This window comes from Netta rufina, assembly GCF_964035555.1.
Source record: "Netta rufina genome assembly, chromosome: 30".
Lineage (NCBI taxonomy): Eukaryota > Metazoa > Chordata > Aves > Anseriformes > Anatidae > Netta > Netta rufina.
Genome location: NC_140154.1, coordinates 2,288,821 through 2,307,837, shown reverse-complemented (window position 1 = coordinate 2,307,837; position 19,017 = coordinate 2,288,821). Strand labels below are relative to the sequence as shown.

The following is a 19,017-nucleotide window of genomic DNA, read 5'->3' as shown; positions in this document are numbered from 1 at the left end:
AGTTGTGATGTCAGAGCTGTGCCCTCGTTCTCCTCGCCACACTGCTGCTGCACAGTGCCGAGTCCGGGTGCCACAGGGACCAGGGCAGCACCGGCACCCACCCTGCAGCCTCTCCGTGGCAGGAGGTGCCTGCGCCCCCCCAGATGACATCACCCGTTACAACAATGACGTCAGCAGTTACAACGATGCCATCATACGCCTGCCCCCGCCCCAGTGAGGCAATGCTGGCAGAGGGCTTGGGGGGGGGAAAGCGGACAGGAGCCAGCCGGGAGGGGCCCAGCCAAGGCAGTGCCGTGCCAGGTGTTTGGGAGGAAGATGTTCTCCCTCCCCAGATGTTCCCGGGACGCCGTCCCCGCAGAGAGGCCAGCGGTGCCCGGGGTGGGGGGGCACAGCACAAAGCCCCGCGGGTTGTGCAAACCCCTGCGAGCGGAGGTGGCCGGGACAGCAGGGCCATGGCCACGCTCTGCCAGGATTCCTCCCACGCACCCAGCCCCGGGTCCCGTGTGCTCAGCACCGGTCGGTTCGTTCAGGGCCCCCCCCGGCCCCCAGCCAGGCAGGGGAAGCCCGGTGCCCACCGACACCCCCAGAGCCCTGCGGGTGCTGCCACCGGTGCCCGGGGCACGGCCGGGCCTTGGGCTCGGTTCCCCGGGGGACCCGAAGCACGGCGTGTCCCGGGGGGTCCCGGGGGGTCCCGTCCCAGCAGTGGGGGGGCAGCTCCCCAGGTCCCCCCCCGGCCCCCCCTCCCGGGGCCGGTACCGGGGCCCTGCGGCGGGACCCCGGTGCGGCAGCGCCCCCTGGCGGCCCCAGGGCGGCTCCGCACCCACCGGGGGGGGGGCAGGAACCGAGCGGCCCACGGGGCACAAACAGCCCCCGGTGCACCGGGACCCCCCCCGGGCGGGGACAGCCCCCGGGCCTCGCTCACAGCTCCGGGCAGCTCCCGGGCCCGGCCGCGGGCCTCAAGCTCCGGGACACGGCTGCAAACCGGGGCCGGGCCCCGGGCGCGTTCAGCCACCGAACGGGTGCGCAGCTCGGGGGGGGGGGGCAGGTTGCCGGTTCCCGGTACGGGGGGGGGGGTGCGGGGGGGCTGCACGGTGGCGGAGCCCCGCTATGGGGCAGCGCGATGTGGGGCAGGTGCGGGGCGGCCCTTTTGGAGGGGGGGGGGCACAGAAACGGCTCCGCAACGGGACCGGGAGGGGTGGGGGGGGAACGGCGGGGACCGGGGGGGGAACGTGGGGACCCGGGGGGGAGGACGGCGGGGACCGGGGGGGGAGCGGGGCCGGGGCCGGGGCCGGCGGGGCCCCCCCGCGCACCCCCGCGCGTCTCCTCCCTCTTCCTGGCGCTCGGCGCTTTCCGCCGGAGCGGGGCCAGCCCCGGGAGCCCGGCCCGGCCGCGCCCGCAGCCGCAGCGCCATGGACTGAGGGCCCCGCGGCCCGGCCCGGCCCGGCCCGGAGCGGCGGCTCCGCGAGGTAACGGCACCGGGGGGACGGGACGGGACGGGACGGGACTTGGGGGGGGGGGGGGCGGCACCGGGGAGACCCCCGGGGGAGGCCGCGGGGGCCGCCGGCTCCGCGGGCCCGGGGGCACCGGGCGGGGCCGGGCCCGAACGGGAAGGGGCGAGCGCGGCTCGGGGCCCCCCCCCGGGGCTGGCGGCGGGAGCGGGGCCGTGGAAGCCCCGGGCCGGAAGGAGGCGGCGGGGGCCGGGCCCGGGGAAGGGGGAAGTCGGCGGCTGGCGGCGGGACGCGGCCCGGTAACGGGGCCTTCCCCGGGCCGGTAACGGGGGCAGGGAGGCAGCGCCCTCCGGTAAGTCCGCGTTCCTTTGGGGGGGGGGCGTCTGGGGGGGTAACGGGGCTGTCGGGGGTTGCCCCGGTCCCCGGTGCCCGCACGCCGTGCAGCCCCGCGGGCTCCCGGTGCCCACCCCGGGGCCTGCGGGACGGCACCGTCCGGAGCGGGGCTCCCCGCAGGAAAACCCGGCGGGTTTTCAGCCCCCGGTGCCAGCAGAGGCGGCCAGGGCTGCTGCTGGGCGCTGCAGGTGCCTGCCCGCTCCGGGGGGGTGCAGGAAGGGGAACCGGGGGCCTGCAGAGCCCCCCCCCCCCCCCCCGGGGTGAGCCCACCGGAGCCCAGCCCGCTGCTCCTGCAGGAGGGGATGGGGATGGGGCCGGGCAGCAGCACCGGGGTCCCTGCGGGTGTTTGGCAGCCCCAAGGCAGCTGGAAGCCCGGCCCGTGCTTGGCGGGGCTGCCAGGCCCAAAGTCCAATGTGGACGGCTGCCAATAGCGCCTACGGACCGGGCTGCTGGCACCCTGTCTGGGGGCGAAGGGTGCGTGGGGCAAAGCAAAAGCGCCCGAGCACGGCCCCAGGGCGCCTGGCAGGGACCTCTGGGGGCACGGGCTGCGGCATGTCCCCAGGGGTGGGAGCTGAGGGCCTGATCCTGCCCGGATTCCCCACGCTGTGAGTCACACCGGGGCTGGGTCAGCTGGGGAAAGCCCTGCTCTTCTATCTCTGAACCAGGAGGGCTTTCGCTGTGGGAGGGCAGAGGGCTCCGGCCGGTCCTTGCCACCCCATTGCCTCTGCAGCATCCTCTGCGCTGCGTCCCATCCGTGCTGCGAGGTTCTGCATCCTCACCTTGGACAGCGAACGCCGGCAGCGTTTGCCTCCCCGGCAGCACGGGGAAACTGAGGCGTGACAAAGGCGGTGACAGCAGCAGGCTGCGTCCCCCGTGGGGACGTGGGAGGGAGGCTGGTGGCAGAGCCAGGTGTCCTGAACTTCAAGCACTGGAAAATCTGAGCGTCTGTCCCTGAGAAAGTCCCAGGGAAATCTCAGCTGCACCTTGCAGAGGGCAGGGGACTGCGTGTGTCCGCCAGCCACCAGCTCTGTCCCCAGTTGGCCCCTGGCAGGGCCTGGCCCCATGGGGGATGTGTGCTGAGGGATCGGGGGGTGGAGGGGAGCTGGGTCCCTTGCAGGGTCCCTCCCAGCCCCGTTTCCCCTCACACAGCAAAGAGGTGGCTCCAAGAGGTGGGTGCTGCTCTCATGAGGTGCCAGCGGTGGACGGGTGCCAGTGGTGGGATGCTTGGCTGCTCTCACTTCTGGGACGTGGACGTGGCTTCCCACTGCCCACAGAGCGAGCAGAAAGCCCATGCTGGGGAGCGGGGAGGTCAGCGATCCCCCTTCGGTGCCACGGTCCGTCCTGCCTGACCTAGCACCGCATCCCTGCCGCCACCGAGGACGAAGCCCAGCGGGGTGGGGAGGTAGGAAGAGGGGGCTCGGGGCGGAGCTGCCCCCCTGCGCCATATCCTGCCCCGCCATTGAGCCGGAGGCGCCTCGCGGCCGCGGGGTTTTCCCAGGCAGCAGCTCCCAGCCCCGCACGAAAACGGCCCAGCCCCACAGGAGGGGGCCCTGTCCGGGGCAGCCTCCAAACCTCTGCCTTTTTGGGGGCACGGAGCCCCGCTAGAGGGGGATTTGTGCATCTGCGGCGGCGTGGGCACGTTGCCCGCGGAGCTGGGAGCTGCGCCTGTCGTCCGGGCGAGTTGCAGGGCTGCTGGCCCGGTGCTAGGAGCTGCGGCGGTGGCTGCTTTGCCCAGGGGACGAGGCAGCGTCCCCGACCCGCAGGAGGGGTGGCCTCGTCCTGAGGCCTGGGTCTGCGTCCTGGGGCCTGCCGCAGTGCTTCCTCTTCTCGGCGCTGCAGATATGTTGATAGGGCAAACACCACGTGGGCCACCAAGCGCCAGCTGGTACCGCGAAGTGCAGGAAACCGGGGCGCTGGGCACGCCAGCCCTTCTCAAGGAAACCTCAGCCCCAGCCAGGGTATTGTTACAGGAGCACGGGCTTGGCAGGGAAAGGCTGTTGTGCAGTAGGAGCTGAGGAGGAAAACACAGAGTTATGGAAACTGCAGCGAGGACGGGAAGGAAGCGCGGCACGGCTGGGCTCGAGGAGCTGCAGCGATTGACGCCAGGAGGGGACGGGGCCGTCCCCTGCCGCGAGCTCCTCCAAGCCGGCCCTGGGCTGGTGGGGACGAGGAGGAGCGCGGTGCCTCCTGCAGCCTCGCAGCAAATTCAGGCATGCCCAGCTCACGCTCCAGGTTGCTGTGTACAAGCCAGCAGCTGCCTCCCGGCGCTAAGCAGAAATACAGGTTTTAACGAGGGAGGGGGACGGGGACTGGGCCTCCGAGGATCACAGGATGAGGGACTGCTCTTTCCTCCTGCCTCCATTCCCTGCGCACCAACAGCTCCGACCTCTCCTGGTCCCTGCCTTGCGGGGTCCGTGGGGGGCGGCGAGGGGAAGCAGCAGCTGCTGGTGGGTTTTCCTGGCCGAGCAAGCGGTGGAAAGGCCCCGGCCCCAGCTGCAGCAGGTGCCCTGAGCGGGGCTGAGCTGCCTGGTGAGCGCTGGGTACATTTCCCCAGCCGTTGATCCCTGCAGGATCCGTCAATCCCCGCAGTAAATCATCGGGGTGGGTTTGTGCCAGCAGAGCCAGGAGCAAATTCACTGCTGGGAGACCCAGGCACGGCACGCAACAGGGTTGCTCCTCCGATCGGTGTGGGATCCTGGGGGCTCGAGCACCTCGGGGGCTCCCCTTGCCCGGCCCCAGTGCGTTGTGGCCCCAGGATCGAAGGCGGGGGCGAGCGGCCTCGCTTGGCGGCCGGCAGCAGGCCACGGTTGTTTTGCACTCTGCAATGTTGCCCTAGTGACGTTGGCTCCCTTCCCTCCGCATGGTTTCTCAGAGTCTCCGGCGGCTCCACCTCCTCCCTGCGCCTTGGCTCTTGCCGCGCGGAAAGGACCCGCTGGGGAGAGCAGCCGGCCCGCGGGCGCACGTGACGCCTCCCCCTCGCTCGGCTGTTTGCTCTCGGCCCCGGCAAGACGCGCTGGCCCGTGGCCCGCAGGCTCCCGGTCCTCCGAGGGCCGCGGCCTCGCGTCCTGCTGCAGGATCCGGCCTCCACCCCAGCCGGGTGAGGGGCAGCCGGGAGCGAGGTGCGTCTGGGCCGGGTGACGCAGCAGCTCCTCAGCTCAGCGAGGGGAGCGGGCTCTGCGGCGGGGCCGTGGGATGGAGGACGCGAGGGTGGCGGGGAGGACGGGAGCAGGATCTTGGGAAGCAGCCCGGGAGGCTGGGCTGCGGAGGCGGGGTGAAGTCCGCAGGCTTCAGGCGCTGCTGGAGGGCGCAGGGCGCGTCTGTGCCAGGGAGGCGCCGTTGGGGTTGCGAAGCCCAGCTTGGGGGTGGTGGGAGCCCCCCGGTCTTCCCCATGGTGTTTCCTGTCTCCTGTCATCGAGCCCTCTCCTTGCTTTCCATGGAATCTGGAGACCGGTTTGTGGGGTGGCTGAGGCATGCCCTGGGAAGGTGTTTTCCCTGGGGGGGTGGCTGGGGAGGTTTTGGGGAGCAGCTTGGCCGCCTCGCTTCTGCAGGGCTGGGGGTCAGGGCTGTGTCTTGTTCCTGAAAGCACCGCAGCAGAGCCGTTTCAGCAGGTGCTGGGGCTTCGCGCTCTTCTTGCTCCTGGCAGCTTTGCCATCTCTCCTGCGCCGAGCTCAGTAGTGCTGCCTGCCACCCCATGCGTCCCTGTGCCCATGGAGGAGGAGCAGGGATTCCCCAGAATTGCAGGAAACTGAGGCACGAGTGGGCTGCCAGCCTGCCAGGATTGCCCAAGAGGGATGATCAGGGATGGGTGCTTCCTGCTCCTCCTCTCCGCGCAGCCCCGGCCGTGCCAAGCAGCAGGTTCAGACGGCGGAGGGACGGGGCAGCAGTGCTCGAAGGAGCCTTCAGGACCGGGGGATAGCCCAGCCCAGCCGTGCGGAGGACAGGGTTGTGGGGTGCCCGCAGTGTCCCCCTTCTCCCCATTCACCTCCCATTTCCCTGCAGGTAACGGTTCCCAAGATGTCCCTCTGGAACATCGTCTCCCACATGCCGCCGGAGGAGTTCAGCAGCCTCTTCGCAGAGTTTCCCCGCAGCCTGCGCTGCCTCCTGGCTGACTGGCTGGAGAACCAGCCCTGGTGAGTCCCCATCTGCCCCACGGGGCATTGCTCTCCCTCACCGCTCCCACATGCCCGGGATATGGCAGGGGAGCATCCAGCTGCCCGCAGGGAGGGCTGAGCCCCCAGCCAAGGGGGTCCCGGCCTGGCCAGTGTCTGAACGTGTCGGTGCCGGTGCTGGGCTCCGTCCACGACCCCAGGTGAGGTAAGTGAGGGCGCCCTGTGCATCCGTGCGGGAGCAAGAGGAGATGGGGCCAGAGATGGATGTGCTGGTGGCGCAGCTCGTGGTGGGGCTGAGCGCCCCGATCTGGATGGGAGGGGAGCTCCTGAGCCTGGGCAGAGAGTGCAATGTCAGGTGAGGCTGGTCGGGGTCTGTTGGTGCCCTCAGCGCCCTAGCAGGGTCTGGACTGACTCAGTGCTGCATTTGCAGTGGCAATAACAAGCACAGCCTGGCCAGCACCCCTGCTTTGTGCCTAGAACATGGAAATAGCAGTGGGTTAATTAGCAGTGTCACGGTCTCACCCAGGCATCCCCAGGAGTGGCCTCAGGAACTGTTTCTCCTCTGCACAGCACCATGACCAGGTTGCAAAAGGGCAGGAAATTTGACACAAGGGGGCTTGGCCACATGGGACTGCGCCACAGCAGCGGGTGAGGGGCTGCTCCAGGCCCCGTGGTGGGGGAGCACAGCAGAGGGTGGGTGGCAGCTGGGTGTGTGTGTGGGAGAGGTTTCAGGAGGTGACGTCCTCTCTGATGAACCTCGTGATCTCTCTGAGTGCCGTTCAGCCTCGCTCACAGCTGTAAGGTGGCAAATTTCCCCCAGAAGTCCAGCCGGCGCTGGGTGACGTGCCAGGACAGCGGAAGCACCGGTGTTCCCTTCCTCCCCAGTGCGTGCTCGCAGGGAGGGCAGAGGCTTCGTGCCCACCCGGCCTTCTCCCCTTCTCCCCAGGGAGTTCATCAATGGCTGCGACGCCTTCTGCACCAGCGTGGCCAGCGGGATGCTCTCGGCCATGCTGGAGAAGCTTCGCAGTGCCGCCAGCAGCGATGGGCAGCAGTGCCAGATCCTCCAGCAAGTCAGCAACATTGAGGTGCGCGGGGGGCCGGGCACGGGGCCCTGAGGGCCATGTCCTGCCGGGATGGCAGCTAGGAGCCATGGGAGGCAGGGTTGTTATCATGCCTTGGGTTTGCTGCATCAAACACCACCGAAGGGGCTGATGCTCTGAGCCAGTCCCCTCTTGAGGCTGGAGCCTTGGGTGACTTGTGCGGACTCGGTGCCAGCGGTGGGGTTTTGTGGGCACTTCGGCAGGACGGGGGAGCTCATCCGTGTGCTGGGGCCAGCCCCCAGCTCGTCACAGCACTCAGGCCCTTCATGGCCATGGTTCCCCCCTGCCCGCCAGCCGCCACAGCTTCCCCTCGTGGGGCACATCCCTGCAGCCCCTTGGCGCCCAGGAGCTGCCCCTGCGGGGACCCCCTGAGCACGTTGGCGCTCGTGCAGCCTCCTCACCACATGTTCCCCATTTTCTGCTCGAGCGTTTGATTTCTCCTTCCTCCATGCGGTGTTTTGTGCCGTGTTTCCTCCTGCCGCATGTGCATGTGTACACTGGGTTTCTTTTTCTGGGCTCTTTCTCTGTTTACTGAGACCTCTGTGAATTGCTCTGTCTCTCTTCCTCCCTCTGTGATTGCAGATTAACCCTTCCACTCTCTCTCCTGCCAGTGGAGCTCTTAGAGTAAGGGCTGAACGGTGCTCGTGCCCAGAGCCCGGTTGAAAACCCTGCTTTTTTGGTAATATACAACATTTGGGAAGGGGTCAGTTTTAGTCATAACTTCTGGGGAACTGGGTGACTTTCATGAACAATGTTGCTGCTGGCTTTTGAAAATATGCAGATGTTTCAGCTCTTTTTCTTTTTTTTTCCCCAATTTAAGTTACTCAAGAAGAGCCTCCCTCCTCCCATTGTTCCTCATCCCGTAACAGCAAACCCTTTTCCCTTCCGAGCCCTTTGTTGTGGGAGTGCGCTGAGTGGGAGCATGGGCTGCGGGCGGTGGGAGCTGGGTGCTCTTGCTCAAGACGAACGTGGCCGAGGAAGCAGCTGGGGCAGGAACGGCCCCTCTCCGGGGGGTGCTTCGGGATGGGGCTGTGACGCAGCGAGGGTACAGCTCTGGGCTGCCACAGCGTCTCGGGACACCAAACCCAGGGCTTTGGTCCCCTAAACCCCGGTGCTGGCAGGGCTGGCGCTGCTGCGGGGCCGCCGGGTGGGCGCAGGGGGCCAGGGGCGTGCCGCGGAGCTGCCGCCCGGCCCGCAGGGGAAGCCGCCCAGCGCGCCGTCCAGCGGTTCGCCGTTGCTGTTTAGGGAAGTAGCTAATTTGGGAAATGTGCGAAGGCCGGAGGAGCTGGCGCAGGGTGCGGGGAGCTGGAGCCAGCCGGGAAATTCCTCTCTCTGGGCTTGGTGGAAAGCGCTGATTCACCCGGGCCAGGGGTGGCCGGGAATGTCTTCGCCAGGTGTAGGGCTGGTGCCTCTTGAGGGGATGCTCGCAGAAATAAGGAATGGGGGTTTGGGTTTCATTTAAAGTTGCTTCATATTTTTCATGCACAGTTTAAAACTGGAAAAGTTTTTAAATTTTTAACTTTTTAAAGTTTTAAACTGGTTGTAAAGCTGGAAATTGGTTATGTCACAAAAGCGTGCCAGCCACAGCCTCTTCCACATGGCCGGCCGTGAAACCACAGAGACTGGCTCAGCGCCCATCGTGTTGGGCTGGGGGCCCGAAACACGTGAACGGGATGGGCTGGGGGCGGCGGGGCACGCGTCCTGCCCTGCTAACACCCAGGGCCTTGATCCCCCCAGAGCACATACCGGCGGGACCCGCTGCGGCTGGTGGCTGTCCTGAAGGCGATCCTGGAGGGCGAGAAGGCCGCTGTGCTCAAGAGGGTGCGTGGCTCCTGCCCCCCACCGGGGCAACCCATGGCCAGGCCGTCCCCGCACCCCGCTCACCCCACTCTCCTCACCCCAGGACCGCCACCTGCCCCTCAGCTTCCACCGGCGGCAGGAGGAGCTCAAGTTCAGCCTGGGCCTGCAGCGGCTGCAGCACCGTGTCCACGAGATCCAGGCGCTGCGGGAGCGCGGCTCACAGCTGCGGGACGGCTCTGCAGGTGAGGGGCCAGGGCGGGATGGATCCGACCATGGGGCACGGCGGAGAACGGCAGCGCCGTGCGGGTGCAGTCCTGTGCTAACGGGGCCGCCCCGCTCCGTCCTCCCCAGCCTCTCTGCCGCTGAACCCACAGCTGAAGACAGAACCGAAAGCTCCGGAGAGCGTGAGTGGGGCTGGGGCAGCGGGGCAAGGCGGCAATCCTGCCGGGGGGGGGACAGGGCTGAGGAGCACGAAGCAGCTCGGGGGGGGCATGGGGCCAGTGCGGGGCTGCAGGTTCTGCCGGGGGCATGGTGCCAAGCAGAGCCCCGTGGCTGGTGCTGCCCCCCAGGAGCTGCCCACCCTGATCCTGGAGGCCACGAAAGAGCTGGAGGTGGCCAAGCAGCAGGTCCTGAAGAGGATCCAGATTTGGAAGAGGCAGCAGCAGCTGGCAGGAAATGGGGCGCTGTTCGAGGAGAACCTAGCGCCGCTGCAGAAGAGGTGGGGTGGCAATGGGGGACCCGCAGCAACCCTCCTGCCCCGTCTTCTCCCCTGGGAACGGGGACCCTGCTGGCCTGAGGGGCTCCAGGATTGCTGTGGCCCTGTTTTGGCTCAGGGCGCTCTTTCCCCACAATTTCCTCACAGGTGTGAGAGCCTGGTCGAGGTTTATTTCCAGCTGCACCAGCAGGTGATGGCAGCGAGCACAGATCTGGGGCCCGAGCTGCTGCCCCGGCTCCTGGAGCGCTTCAACGAGGTTTTATCCAGCTTGGTCAAGAGGTAATGGACAGGGCGGGCGCTGCGGGGGCAGAAGGTGGATCTGCAGAGGCCGGTGGCAGAGCTGGCTGCCCTCGTCACCGTTGTCACCCCTTGTTCCCCCAGCTCCTTCCTGGTGGAGAAACAGCCCCCGCAGGTGCTGAAGACCCAGACCAAGTTCCAGGCGAGCGTCCGGTTCCTGCTGGGCCCCCAGCTGCTGAAGGCATCCACCAAGCCCTACATGGTGCGGGCTGACATGGTGACGGAGAAGCAGGCGCGGGAGCTGGCGCTCAGCGCCTACGGCAACACCCTGAGGTGAGCGGCCGGCCAGCGCGGGGGCAAGGGGGCTGCGCCCCCGCTGCGCTGCCCTGACCCCCACCTCTGCCCAGCGAGAGCACAGGGGAGATCATGCACAATGTGGTGGCCCTGGAGACCAACCCCACCAGCGGGACCTGCTGCGCCAACTTCAAGAACGTGGTGAGTGCTGCTGGCCAGGGGCTGTACAGCGGCCCCGGGACAGGCTCGGGGCTGTGCTGGGATGTTGGGAGGACCCCAGGAGGGCTTGGGGGGTGTCTCAGGGCTGTTGGTTGCCTGGGGGTGACGCTTGGCTCTCCCCTCCCTAGCTGCTGAAGAAGATAAAGCGCTGCGAGCGGAAGGGGTCCGAGTCGGTGACAGAGGAGAAATGCGCCGTCCTGTTCAGCACCACCGTGGCCCTGAGCCCCAGCAACCTCACTGTGCAGCTCCAGGTACCGGCCCCTCTCCTTGGCAGCACCGAGCCTCCCTCAGGCACCTGGGTCCTGCCACCCCTCGCAGCCCTGGTCCAGGCTGGGATGGCCCTGGGGCAGCCTCAGGGCTGTGGGAGGCTGAGCCCGGGCTGAGGGGAGGGCGCCCCGTGCCCAGGTCCTGTCTCTGCCCATCGTGGTCATTGTCCACGGGAACCAGGACAACAACGCCAAAGCCACCGTGCTGTGGGACAACGCCTTCTCGGAGATCGTGAGTGCCGCGAGGGAGGGCTGTGGGGAGGGGCTGGGGTGAGGGAGGACCTGCTGGGGTGCCAGGGCTGGGTCCAGCTCCAGGACGAGGAGACTCCAGGGCTGGGCTGGGGCAGTGGGCGCTGTCCCGATGCTGTCCTGATGCTGTCTGGCCCCGCTGTAGGACCGCGTGCCCTTTGTGGTGGCCGAGCGGGTGCCATGGGAGAAGATGTGCGATACCCTGAACCTGAAGTTCATGGCAGAGGTGCAGACCACCAAGGGGCTTCTCAAGGAGCACTACTTCTTCCTGGCCCAGAAGATCTTCAACGACCACAGTGCCAGCCTGGAGGACTTCCAGAGCCGCAGTGTCTCCTGGGCCCAGTTCAACAAGGTTACTGGGAGGGCTGGCCGGGGTGGGCAGGGGCCAGCATGGCCCTGGGGAGCCTCACACCCCTCTCATTCCCCAGGAGATCCTGCCTGGCCGGGGATTCACCTTCTGGCAGTGGTTTGACGGAGTCCTTGACCTCACCAAGAGATGCCTCAAAAGTTACTGGTCGGACAGGTGGGTGCCGGAGAGGCCGAGTGGGGTGTTCACAGCTCCTCCAGGACCAGACGCAGGGAGTGCTGGGTCCTATCCTGGCACTGGCACGCTGTCCGTCTGCCCTTTCCTCCAGGCTCATCATCGGCTTCATCAGCAAGCAGTACGTCTGCAAGCTCCTGAGCACAGAGCCCGACGGGACCTTCCTGCTCCGCTTCAGTGACTCGGAGATCGGGGGCGTCACCATCGCTCACGTCATTCGGGGCAAGGACGGTGAGACGGGGGCACGGGGGCTGCTGCCAGCACCGCCGAGGGGAGAGCGAGGTCACCACGGCGTGGGGACACTGGGCGTTATGGGGGGGCAGGCAGTGGAGCCCCGTGCCGTGTCACCCGCAGGCTCCAGCCAGGTGGAGAACATCCAGCCCTTCTCCGCCAAGGACCTGTCCATCCGATCCCTCGGCGACCGCATCCGGGACCTGGGGCAGCTCCGCAACCTTTACCCCAACACCCCCAAGGACCAGGCATTTGGCAGCCACTACAACAGTGAGTGGGGGGAGCGGAGGGGCCCCGGCCTCGGGGCTGCAAGGCTGTGGGGAGAAGCAGGGGGGGCTGCGAGAGGGGCAGAGGGATTTGGGTCCAGGGTCCTGCTGCCAAGGCTGGCGCTGCATCGTCCCACGCGGGGCGGTGGCTCACGGCTGCTTCTCCTCTCCCCGCAGAAGAACAGACGGGCAAGGACGGCCGCGGCTACGTCTCCACTGCCATCAAGATGACGGTGGAAAGCGAGAGGTGGGTGGGTGCAGGAGGCTGTCGGCGAGCCCCGATGGAGGTGTGTGCACGGGCAGGTGATAGCGGCCAGCCTGAGCATCGCTGCTGGGCCAGGGGGGTTTCTGTCTGGGGGAAATGGGGAAACGGGGAAATGGGGAGGTGCTCGTGAGTGAGGAATCCCCCCCCGGGGAGCTTGAGCCGCTGCAGAGCCCAGCTCCACATGAATCCCACCCTGATGTCAGCGCCCCCAGCAAGTGCTGGCTTGCACACACGCCTCCTTGTAGACTGGACCCTGCAGTGCAGGAGTCCTGCCTGTGCTGAGGGGGTCGGTGTGCCTCTACAGGGACCAGCAGCCCCAGAGCACTGCAGGGGGGGGGGGCCGAGCCCCCCCAGGCTCAGATGTTCAGCCTGCCTGTGCTGCAGCAAGAGCTGCGCCCCGAGAACCTGCAGTCGGTGCTCAGCCCCATCTGGTGAGTGCCCACCCAGGGGCAGGGGCAGCTCTCTGGGCACGTGCTGGGAGGGGAGGGGGCTGCCCTGGAGGACGCCCTCACCTGCTGCCCCCCCCCATCTGCACTCGCAGCCCCCCTGCTCCCTTCTGCTCCCAGCCCATGTCCAGCTACCCCGCGGGTGAGAGCAACATGAACATGATGGTCCCCGAGGGCATGGGGTCCTCCTTCCCCAGGTAGGAGCAGTACCACAATTGGGGTGGGGACACGTTGGACCCCCCACCTCCCCCCGGCATGGCTGGGCTGTGTTTCCTCCTCCCCTTCCCCAAAATGCTCCTGCTCCTCCCCACAGCACCTCGCCGATGCTCTCATCGTCCATGGTCATGGACCCTGCGCTGCCCCGCTGCCAAGACCTTGCCTTCAGGAACCCTATGTAAGAGCGTGGCTGGAGGGGGGCACCCTGCCCTGCCCCCCCCTTCCCCTGGTCCCAGGGCATGCACATGGGGGGTGCTCTGCCCAGCTGGTGTTGCCCATGAGGAGATGCGCTCCAGCCTCCAAACCAAACACTTCTCTCCTGCATCCTGGGGCTGCCAAGCACCCTGGGGGAGGGAGGTGACCCCTCCATCGGCCCCCTTTCCCCCTTTTGCCCCCCAGGAGCTTTATGACCCACCAGTACATGCCCGGGGAGGCCTCCCAGCTGCTGCCCGGAGGCCCCTCGCCGGAGCCGCGGGATGAGGAGATGCCCGAGCTGGCCCCGTTCACACCGATGGACGCGCCGCTGCAGAGCTCCCCAAGGTGGTAAGCACCGGGGGGCTGAGGGGGGCCTGGGGGGGCTGCCCTGGGTCACGCTGCTCCCGCTCTCCCTCAGGATGGCGCCCAGCATGGACCTGCCGCCCAGCTCGGAGTTCGACCAGTTCCTACAGGAGATGTCCCTGGACAGCCCCGCGCTCTGCCCCCCCTTCACACCCCCCCTGCAGCGCAGCGGATACCCCAGCCCCAACGCTTCGTGCTGGGGGCTGGGGGAGTCCCGGTGGGACGACAGCGTCCGGCCGGGGCACGCGTGAGGGGGCTGCGGGGGCCGTGGGACTGTGAGCCCCGACCCAGCTTTGTTTGGGCTCCTGGACTTGACACGATTTGCGCCGGGTTTGCAAACTCTGGCAGGGGAGGGGAGGGAATTTTCCGGGGGGAGGCAGCACTTCGGGTGACACCCTGCCCCCCCCCAACCTGTGTATACGCTGCACTTTGGAGCACGGAGCCGCTGCCTGCCCTTGCCGCTGCCAGCGGGGGGCCCCGACCCGCGTGGGGGTGCCCCCAGCCTCGCCACCAAGCTCGGTGCCCCCAGCCCACGCTGCCGGGCTCAGCCCCCTGCGGGGGCCGGGATGAGTCAGCTGCGGGGGCGAGAGGCGGCAGCGGGAACCAGGGGGGCTGAACGCGCCTGCCCGGCACTCCGGGGGGGGAAAGGGACCCCCCCCCTCCCCCCCCGCACCAGCCCAGCTGGGGGCACGAGCCCCTCGTCCACCCGGGCCTGGCACCTGCTGTGGGGTTTGTGAGCTGCCCTGTGGCCCCCCCCCCCCCCAGCCTGGAGGAGGGTCAAGGCAGGGAGAGGGGAGCCTGGGGGAGTGGGGGCAGGAAGATAAGCCATAAAATAAAGTTTTATTCCAAAATAACAAAATAAATAATCTACTGTACACGTTACAAAGGAAGAGTCGCTAATGCTCTAAAAAGACACCACACAGTCCTAACGGGGGGGACCCGGGGGCAGGGCATGGCTTGCAGAAAAGGGGGGGGGGGGGGCAGCAAGACCCCAGCGCCCGTCAAACACCTTCTGCTTGGTGCTGGAGGGGGGGGGGGCTCCTGTGTGACCCCCCCAGCACTCAGACCACGCAGAGACAAATGTTGGGGGGGGGGGCGTACAGGGGGAGCGCGCGTGTGCTTGGGCATGTGCAGGGAGGGGGGGCACCATCGGGGGGGCCTGTGGGGAGTGTATTTACAGCAGAGATGCGTGCATGCAGGGGGGGTAAGGGGGGGTTGCAGTGCGTGCACACAGAGCGCTCGCACGTGCTTGCTGCGGGGGTGCCGGCGGCTGGAGCGTGGGGGCGCTGCGGGGGCGCTGCGGGGGCGCTGCGGGGGCGCGTGGAGCTGTGCGCGCCGGCACCGCCGTGGGCGGCCGGGCTGACGTGGGCGCACGCGGCGGCGGTGGCACAGCGCGTGTCCCCACGCGGTGCCGGGGCCGGGGGGGACGCGATGTGGTTGCCCCCGGGTCAGGGTGGGGGGAGCCGGCGGCAGGCGGGTGCGGGGGGGCCCTGTGTGGGGTCTGTACAGCAGGCTCGAGTCCATCGCGGGCTGCCCCAGCCCCTGGGGGGGCGGCGGGGGGCGAGGGTATTGCTGCTGCGGGGAGCGTCCCGCTGCGGCTGAGGTAACCAGAGCGTCCGTGCGGGAGGGGATGGGAAATGGGGGGGGGCTGCGGCTGAGCCCCCTCCGGCACCTTGCGCTCACAGCACTGCTGGCACCCAGCCCCCTGCCCGTTATTGCTTCGTTAGTGGTGGCGGGGGGGCTGCGGGGCTCCCGCCGGGCGCCTCACTGCCGGCTGGTCTCCTGCTCCACCTTGATGGTGCCACGGGGGGGCTCGGGGGGAGGCGGGGGGCCCCGCTCTGCCAGCCCGTCCTCAAACTCTGCAGGGAGAGGGGGAGAGTCAGGGTACCGTAGAAAGGGGGGGGACAGCTCCCTCCGTCCCCACACCGACCGCCCCCCTGCCCCGAGCCCCCCAGACCCCCTCCCACAGCCCCCAGGGCCTCACCTGGTCCCGGGGGCTTCCCAGGCAGGCAGGGGCTGAGCCGCCCCACGCGCTCGTGCGAGACCAGGCGGGCCAGGCGCAGCCCCTCGTCCATCAGCGTCTGCTGGAGGATGTGTCGGCTCCAGAGCCCGTGCGGGGGGAGGCCAAGGGGCACGTCGGGGGCCACGCTGGGCGGTGGCGTCAGCCGGGGACAGGCCCCCGCTGCTGCAAGGAGGGGGACGAGGGTCAGCGTCAGGGGCTGGGGGGTTCCGGCTGCCACCTGCCCCCCAGGGTGTGCCAGTTGGAGCCCCCGCTCACCCTGCAAGTGGCTGTCGAGGCTCTCCCCAGAGAGGCTGGCCGCATCCTCCTCCAGGCTGGCACGGTACGGGGCCGTGTGGGGCTCCACGGGCAGCTGCAGGGGCTCAGGGCGGCTCTGCTCGCCCACCTGCCAGAAAGGTGCAGCTGAGCACAGGGCACCACAGCCAGGCCCCATCCCTTCGGGGGGGGGGGTTGAGGGAGGGGGCTCCACAGCACCACCAGCCCTCACCCCTCGGCGCCTGCCCAAGCTGGCGCAGGCAGCCCTGAGCACGCCGCGCGGTCACACCCACGCGTGGGCGATCACCCACCCACGCTCGCAGGTGTGCACGCATGCACATGCACAAACACCCCCGTGCATGCGCGTGCACCCCCCCCCCCTCTCCCCCGGTGCCTGCACCCCACCCCATGCATGGGGGCGTCCGCCCCGGGCACGCACCCACCTCCTGCTTGAGCCGCTTGGCCACGGAGGCTCCGCTCTCCTCGGGCTGCGTCCTGCGTGGGAGGGAGCAGAAAGGGCTGCGTCAGGCGCGGGGGCGGCCGCGCAGGGGCCCCGCGCTGTGCATGCCCGCCCAGCCCCCTGCCACGCTCTGTGGGCAGCGCCAGCCGTGACGGCGGGCGTAGGAGGCCGCCCGGGCAGGGCGGTGCCGCGGGACAGCGCAGAGCAGAGCGGGGCCTCGGAGCAGATGGAGCCGGGGGGGGGGGGGGGGGTGTGAAAGCGAGGAGTGACCCAAGAGCGAAGGGAAAGCGGCAGTGCGGCCGCAGCAGCCAGCACGGCGCCGGCAGGGGCCTCCTGGGGGAAGGGTGCAAGGGATGAGGCACTCCCCCGTTAACCCCCAGCTGTATCCCCATCCCCACCCCGAGTGCTGTGCTTTCCGCCCCCCCCTGTCTACCCCCAGCACCTCTGAGGTCAGGCAGAAACAGCCTGAGCAAGGGAAAGGGGAACTCGCGGCCACGTGGCTGCGGGGGCTGCGGGCTCCCACCCCCGTCCGGAAGCACCGGTCCTGGTGCAGCTCCCACAGGGGCAGTCGGGGGCTCGGGAGGAAACCCCATGTGTGGGCAGGGGGGTGACAGCTGCCCCCCCCCAAGCTCCCCTGAGGACACTGGGCTCACCTGGCCACCTTGAGCGAGGACAGGTAGGTGCTCTCCCGTGCGACCTGCCGCGAGAGCGAGAAGAGCTCGACACGCCGCAGCAGCAGCGAGTTGTCCCGCAGGCAGAACTGGGCGGCCGCCTCGTTGATGATCAGCTGTGGGCAGAGGCCCGGGTGTCAGCAGGAACGGAGCCGGCGGCACCAGCAGGACCCTCAGCAAATGGCACCACAGGCTCCGGGCAGGCAGAGACCGCCTGGACAGGAGCCGACCTCGGCTTCCTGCACCCCTGCGTGGTGGAGCCCCCACCACAGCCTCCTACCAGGGACACAGCCAGCCCCAGAGCCACCCCAGCCCCCTCCCCATGCACCGGGGCCGGTGTTCTCCCGGTGCATTTGAGCCCGGACCCTCACCTCATGCAGGGTGAGCTGCTTGCCTTCACGGCGCCGGGCCTCACCACGACCATAGATCGCGCTGTGCCGACGGATCTCCTCCTCCTTGTGCCGGTCGCCATCCTCCAGCTGGAAGATGTGCCCCACGGCTTTGGCCAGCTTTTTGTTGAGCTTCATGAGTGCCCGCAGCTCGGCGTCGCCGCCCCGGGGGCAGCTCTGCAGGAGCCGCTCCACGCTCTCCGCCACCGTCTGCACCAGCTCCGGCTCCAACGCCTCAGTGCCCACTGGCTGCTCGCCGCTGCTCCCGCCTGGGGAGAAGGGGGGGCCCCCCGGCTCTTCATCCCCGCCACCCTCCGACTCCGGGGTGCTCCTCCCCGGCCACGGTGGCGCCGCCGAGGGTGACAGCTTCTCCCCCGGATCCGTGGGGCTGCGGGCCGGGGGCGTCCCTGTGCTGCTGCCCCCCTTGCCCGTGGCCTCGCTGGGGCTGGCGTGCCCATTGCTGAGCGATTTGCGCCCGCCGGCCTCGGAGAGCTTGAAGAGGGGGATGCTGCTGACGGGCACGGCCGAGACGGGCTGGCTGAAGAGCCCCGGGTTGGAGGCCCACTCACGCAGGGCCTTCTGGAGGCGGCGGACGTGCAGGGGCTTGGTGGCCATGCCCACCAGCGCCATGATCTCCAGGAACTCCTCCTCGCCCGCCTCGCAGAGCTGCTGCACGTCGTCCCCCCCTTGCTGGATGAAGGTCTCGTAGTAGCCCAGCAGGTTGGCGCGTTGCAGCACCCGGTACAGCTGCAGCTCCCCCAGTGTGCGGGGCACGGCCATGGCGAGCCTGCGGGACGGACAGCGTCACGCCGGGGCCAGGAGGGACAGACGGACACCCACGGCCCCCAGGTCAAGCTCGCAGGAGAAGCACCTGGGTGCCTGGGGGTCCCCGGGCTGGGGGCACACCCCAGAGGGAGGGGGCGCAGTGGGGCACTCCACAGACCCCACCAGGCCCCCTCTGCCCCTCGGGCCAGGTCAGACCCCATGGCCACAGCTCCCCAGACACGACACGGACACAAGTGGGGCAGGGGCCAGGCCCGGGGTCACCCCCCCACCCCCGTTTTCCCTCCCGGGGCCGTGCCCAGCACCCCACGGACCCCCCCCTCCTGCCGCCAGCAGCCCCCCCCAGGACCCCCGCGTGGGGCAGGACACGTACCCGGGGCTGTCACAGCCCTCCCCATCCCCAGACCCCAGCGTCCCCTCCCTCCTCTACCGCTCCCCGACCCCCCCGCTCGCTCCGACCCTCCCGGTGCCCCGAGCCCCCCACCGCCGTCCCCAGCTCCCCCCCACCGCCCCCCGGTCGCTCACCGCGGGCTGGAGCCGGCTCCGGCCGCTACGCCCGTGCGTCCCGGAGAGAACCGCAGGGCATGGGCAGGGGCGCGGGGGCTCCGGGGACCGCGCTCCGCTGCGGGCCGGGGATACCGGGGGTGCCGGGAGCTCGGGGACCCGGGGGGGGGGGCTCGGGGGTCCCGCGGCCGGGCCGCGCGCGCTCACTCCGCCGCGCCGCGCCGCTTCTGCGCGCCGCCCACACGGGCGGTACCGTGAAATAGCAGCGGCCCCGGCTGCGCCGCGGCGTGGGAGGCCCCGGGGGCGGATCCCGCGGCTGCCGCCCCCGCTGAGCGCTGCGAGGGCGGCCGCGGCGGGGGGGCCGCGGGAGGGAGCCGCGGAACCGGTACCGGCACCCCCCAGGGACCGGGGGGACCGAGGGGACCGGCTGCGCCCAGGGCGCACGGTGGCACCGAGGGGACCGGGGACCGGCTGCGCCCAGGGCGCACGGCTGGTCCGGGGGTCCCGCACCCCACGGAGAGCAGCGCGGGGACCCCCGGTAGCTCCTCGCCGAGGCCGGGGAGAGCCGGTGGCGGCGGAGCA

General features: G+C 69.3%; 2 protein-coding genes across 2 annotated transcripts; one reads left to right on the top strand and one right to left on the bottom strand.

Moving 5' to 3' along the window:
* Positions 1-1,727: 1,727 nt before the first annotated feature.
* Positions 1,728-14,239, top strand: STAT6 (signal transducer and activator of transcription 6). The gene is given in 23 exon segments (XM_084303486.1): positions 1,728-1,800; positions 5,841-5,971; positions 6,897-7,035; positions 8,788-8,871; positions 8,954-9,092; positions 9,202-9,254; positions 9,420-9,568; positions 9,713-9,844; positions 9,947-10,135; positions 10,210-10,297; positions 10,444-10,566; positions 10,721-10,813; positions 10,976-11,182; positions 11,259-11,353; positions 11,466-11,602; positions 11,726-11,872; positions 12,046-12,115; positions 12,438-12,462; positions 12,464-12,564; positions 12,675-12,776; positions 12,893-12,973; positions 13,195-13,338; positions 13,409-14,239. Coding segments are annotated over 22 exon segments (2,610 nt in total). The 5' UTR covers positions 1,728-1,800; positions 5,841-5,855; the 3' UTR covers positions 13,605-14,239.
* A 214-nt stretch (positions 14,240-14,453) lies between these two features.
* On the bottom strand, positions 14,454-18,584 carry NAB2 (NGFI-A binding protein 2). The gene is made up of 7 exons (XM_084303481.1): positions 18,457-18,584; positions 17,131-17,935; positions 16,742-16,875; positions 16,072-16,123; positions 15,632-15,758; positions 15,338-15,538; positions 14,454-15,212 (listed from the first exon to the last, which is right to left on the bottom strand). The coding sequence occupies exons 2-7, from the start codon at positions 17,926-17,928 to the stop codon at positions 15,118-15,120; spliced, it is 1,407 nt and encodes a 468-aa protein (XP_084159607.1). The 5' UTR covers positions 17,929-17,935; positions 18,457-18,584; the 3' UTR covers positions 14,454-15,117.
* Positions 18,585-19,017: the final 433 nt, after the last annotated feature.

Bases quoted from the DNA above. Each gene is read 5' to 3' on its own strand.
- NAB2 (XM_084303481.1), bottom strand. From the start codon at position 17,928: ATGGCCGTGCCCCGCACACTGGGGGAGCTGCAGCTGTACCGGGTGCTG. The intron at 15,759-16,071 runs GTGGGTGCGTGC...CCTTTCTGGCAG, and splicing joins CCAAGCGGCTCAAGCAGGAG to GTGGGCGAGCAGAGCCGCCC. The intron at 15,539-15,631 runs GTGAGCGGGGGC...CCCTCCTTGCAG, and splicing joins CCTCGACAGCCACTTGCAGG to CAGCGGGGGCCTGTCCCCGG.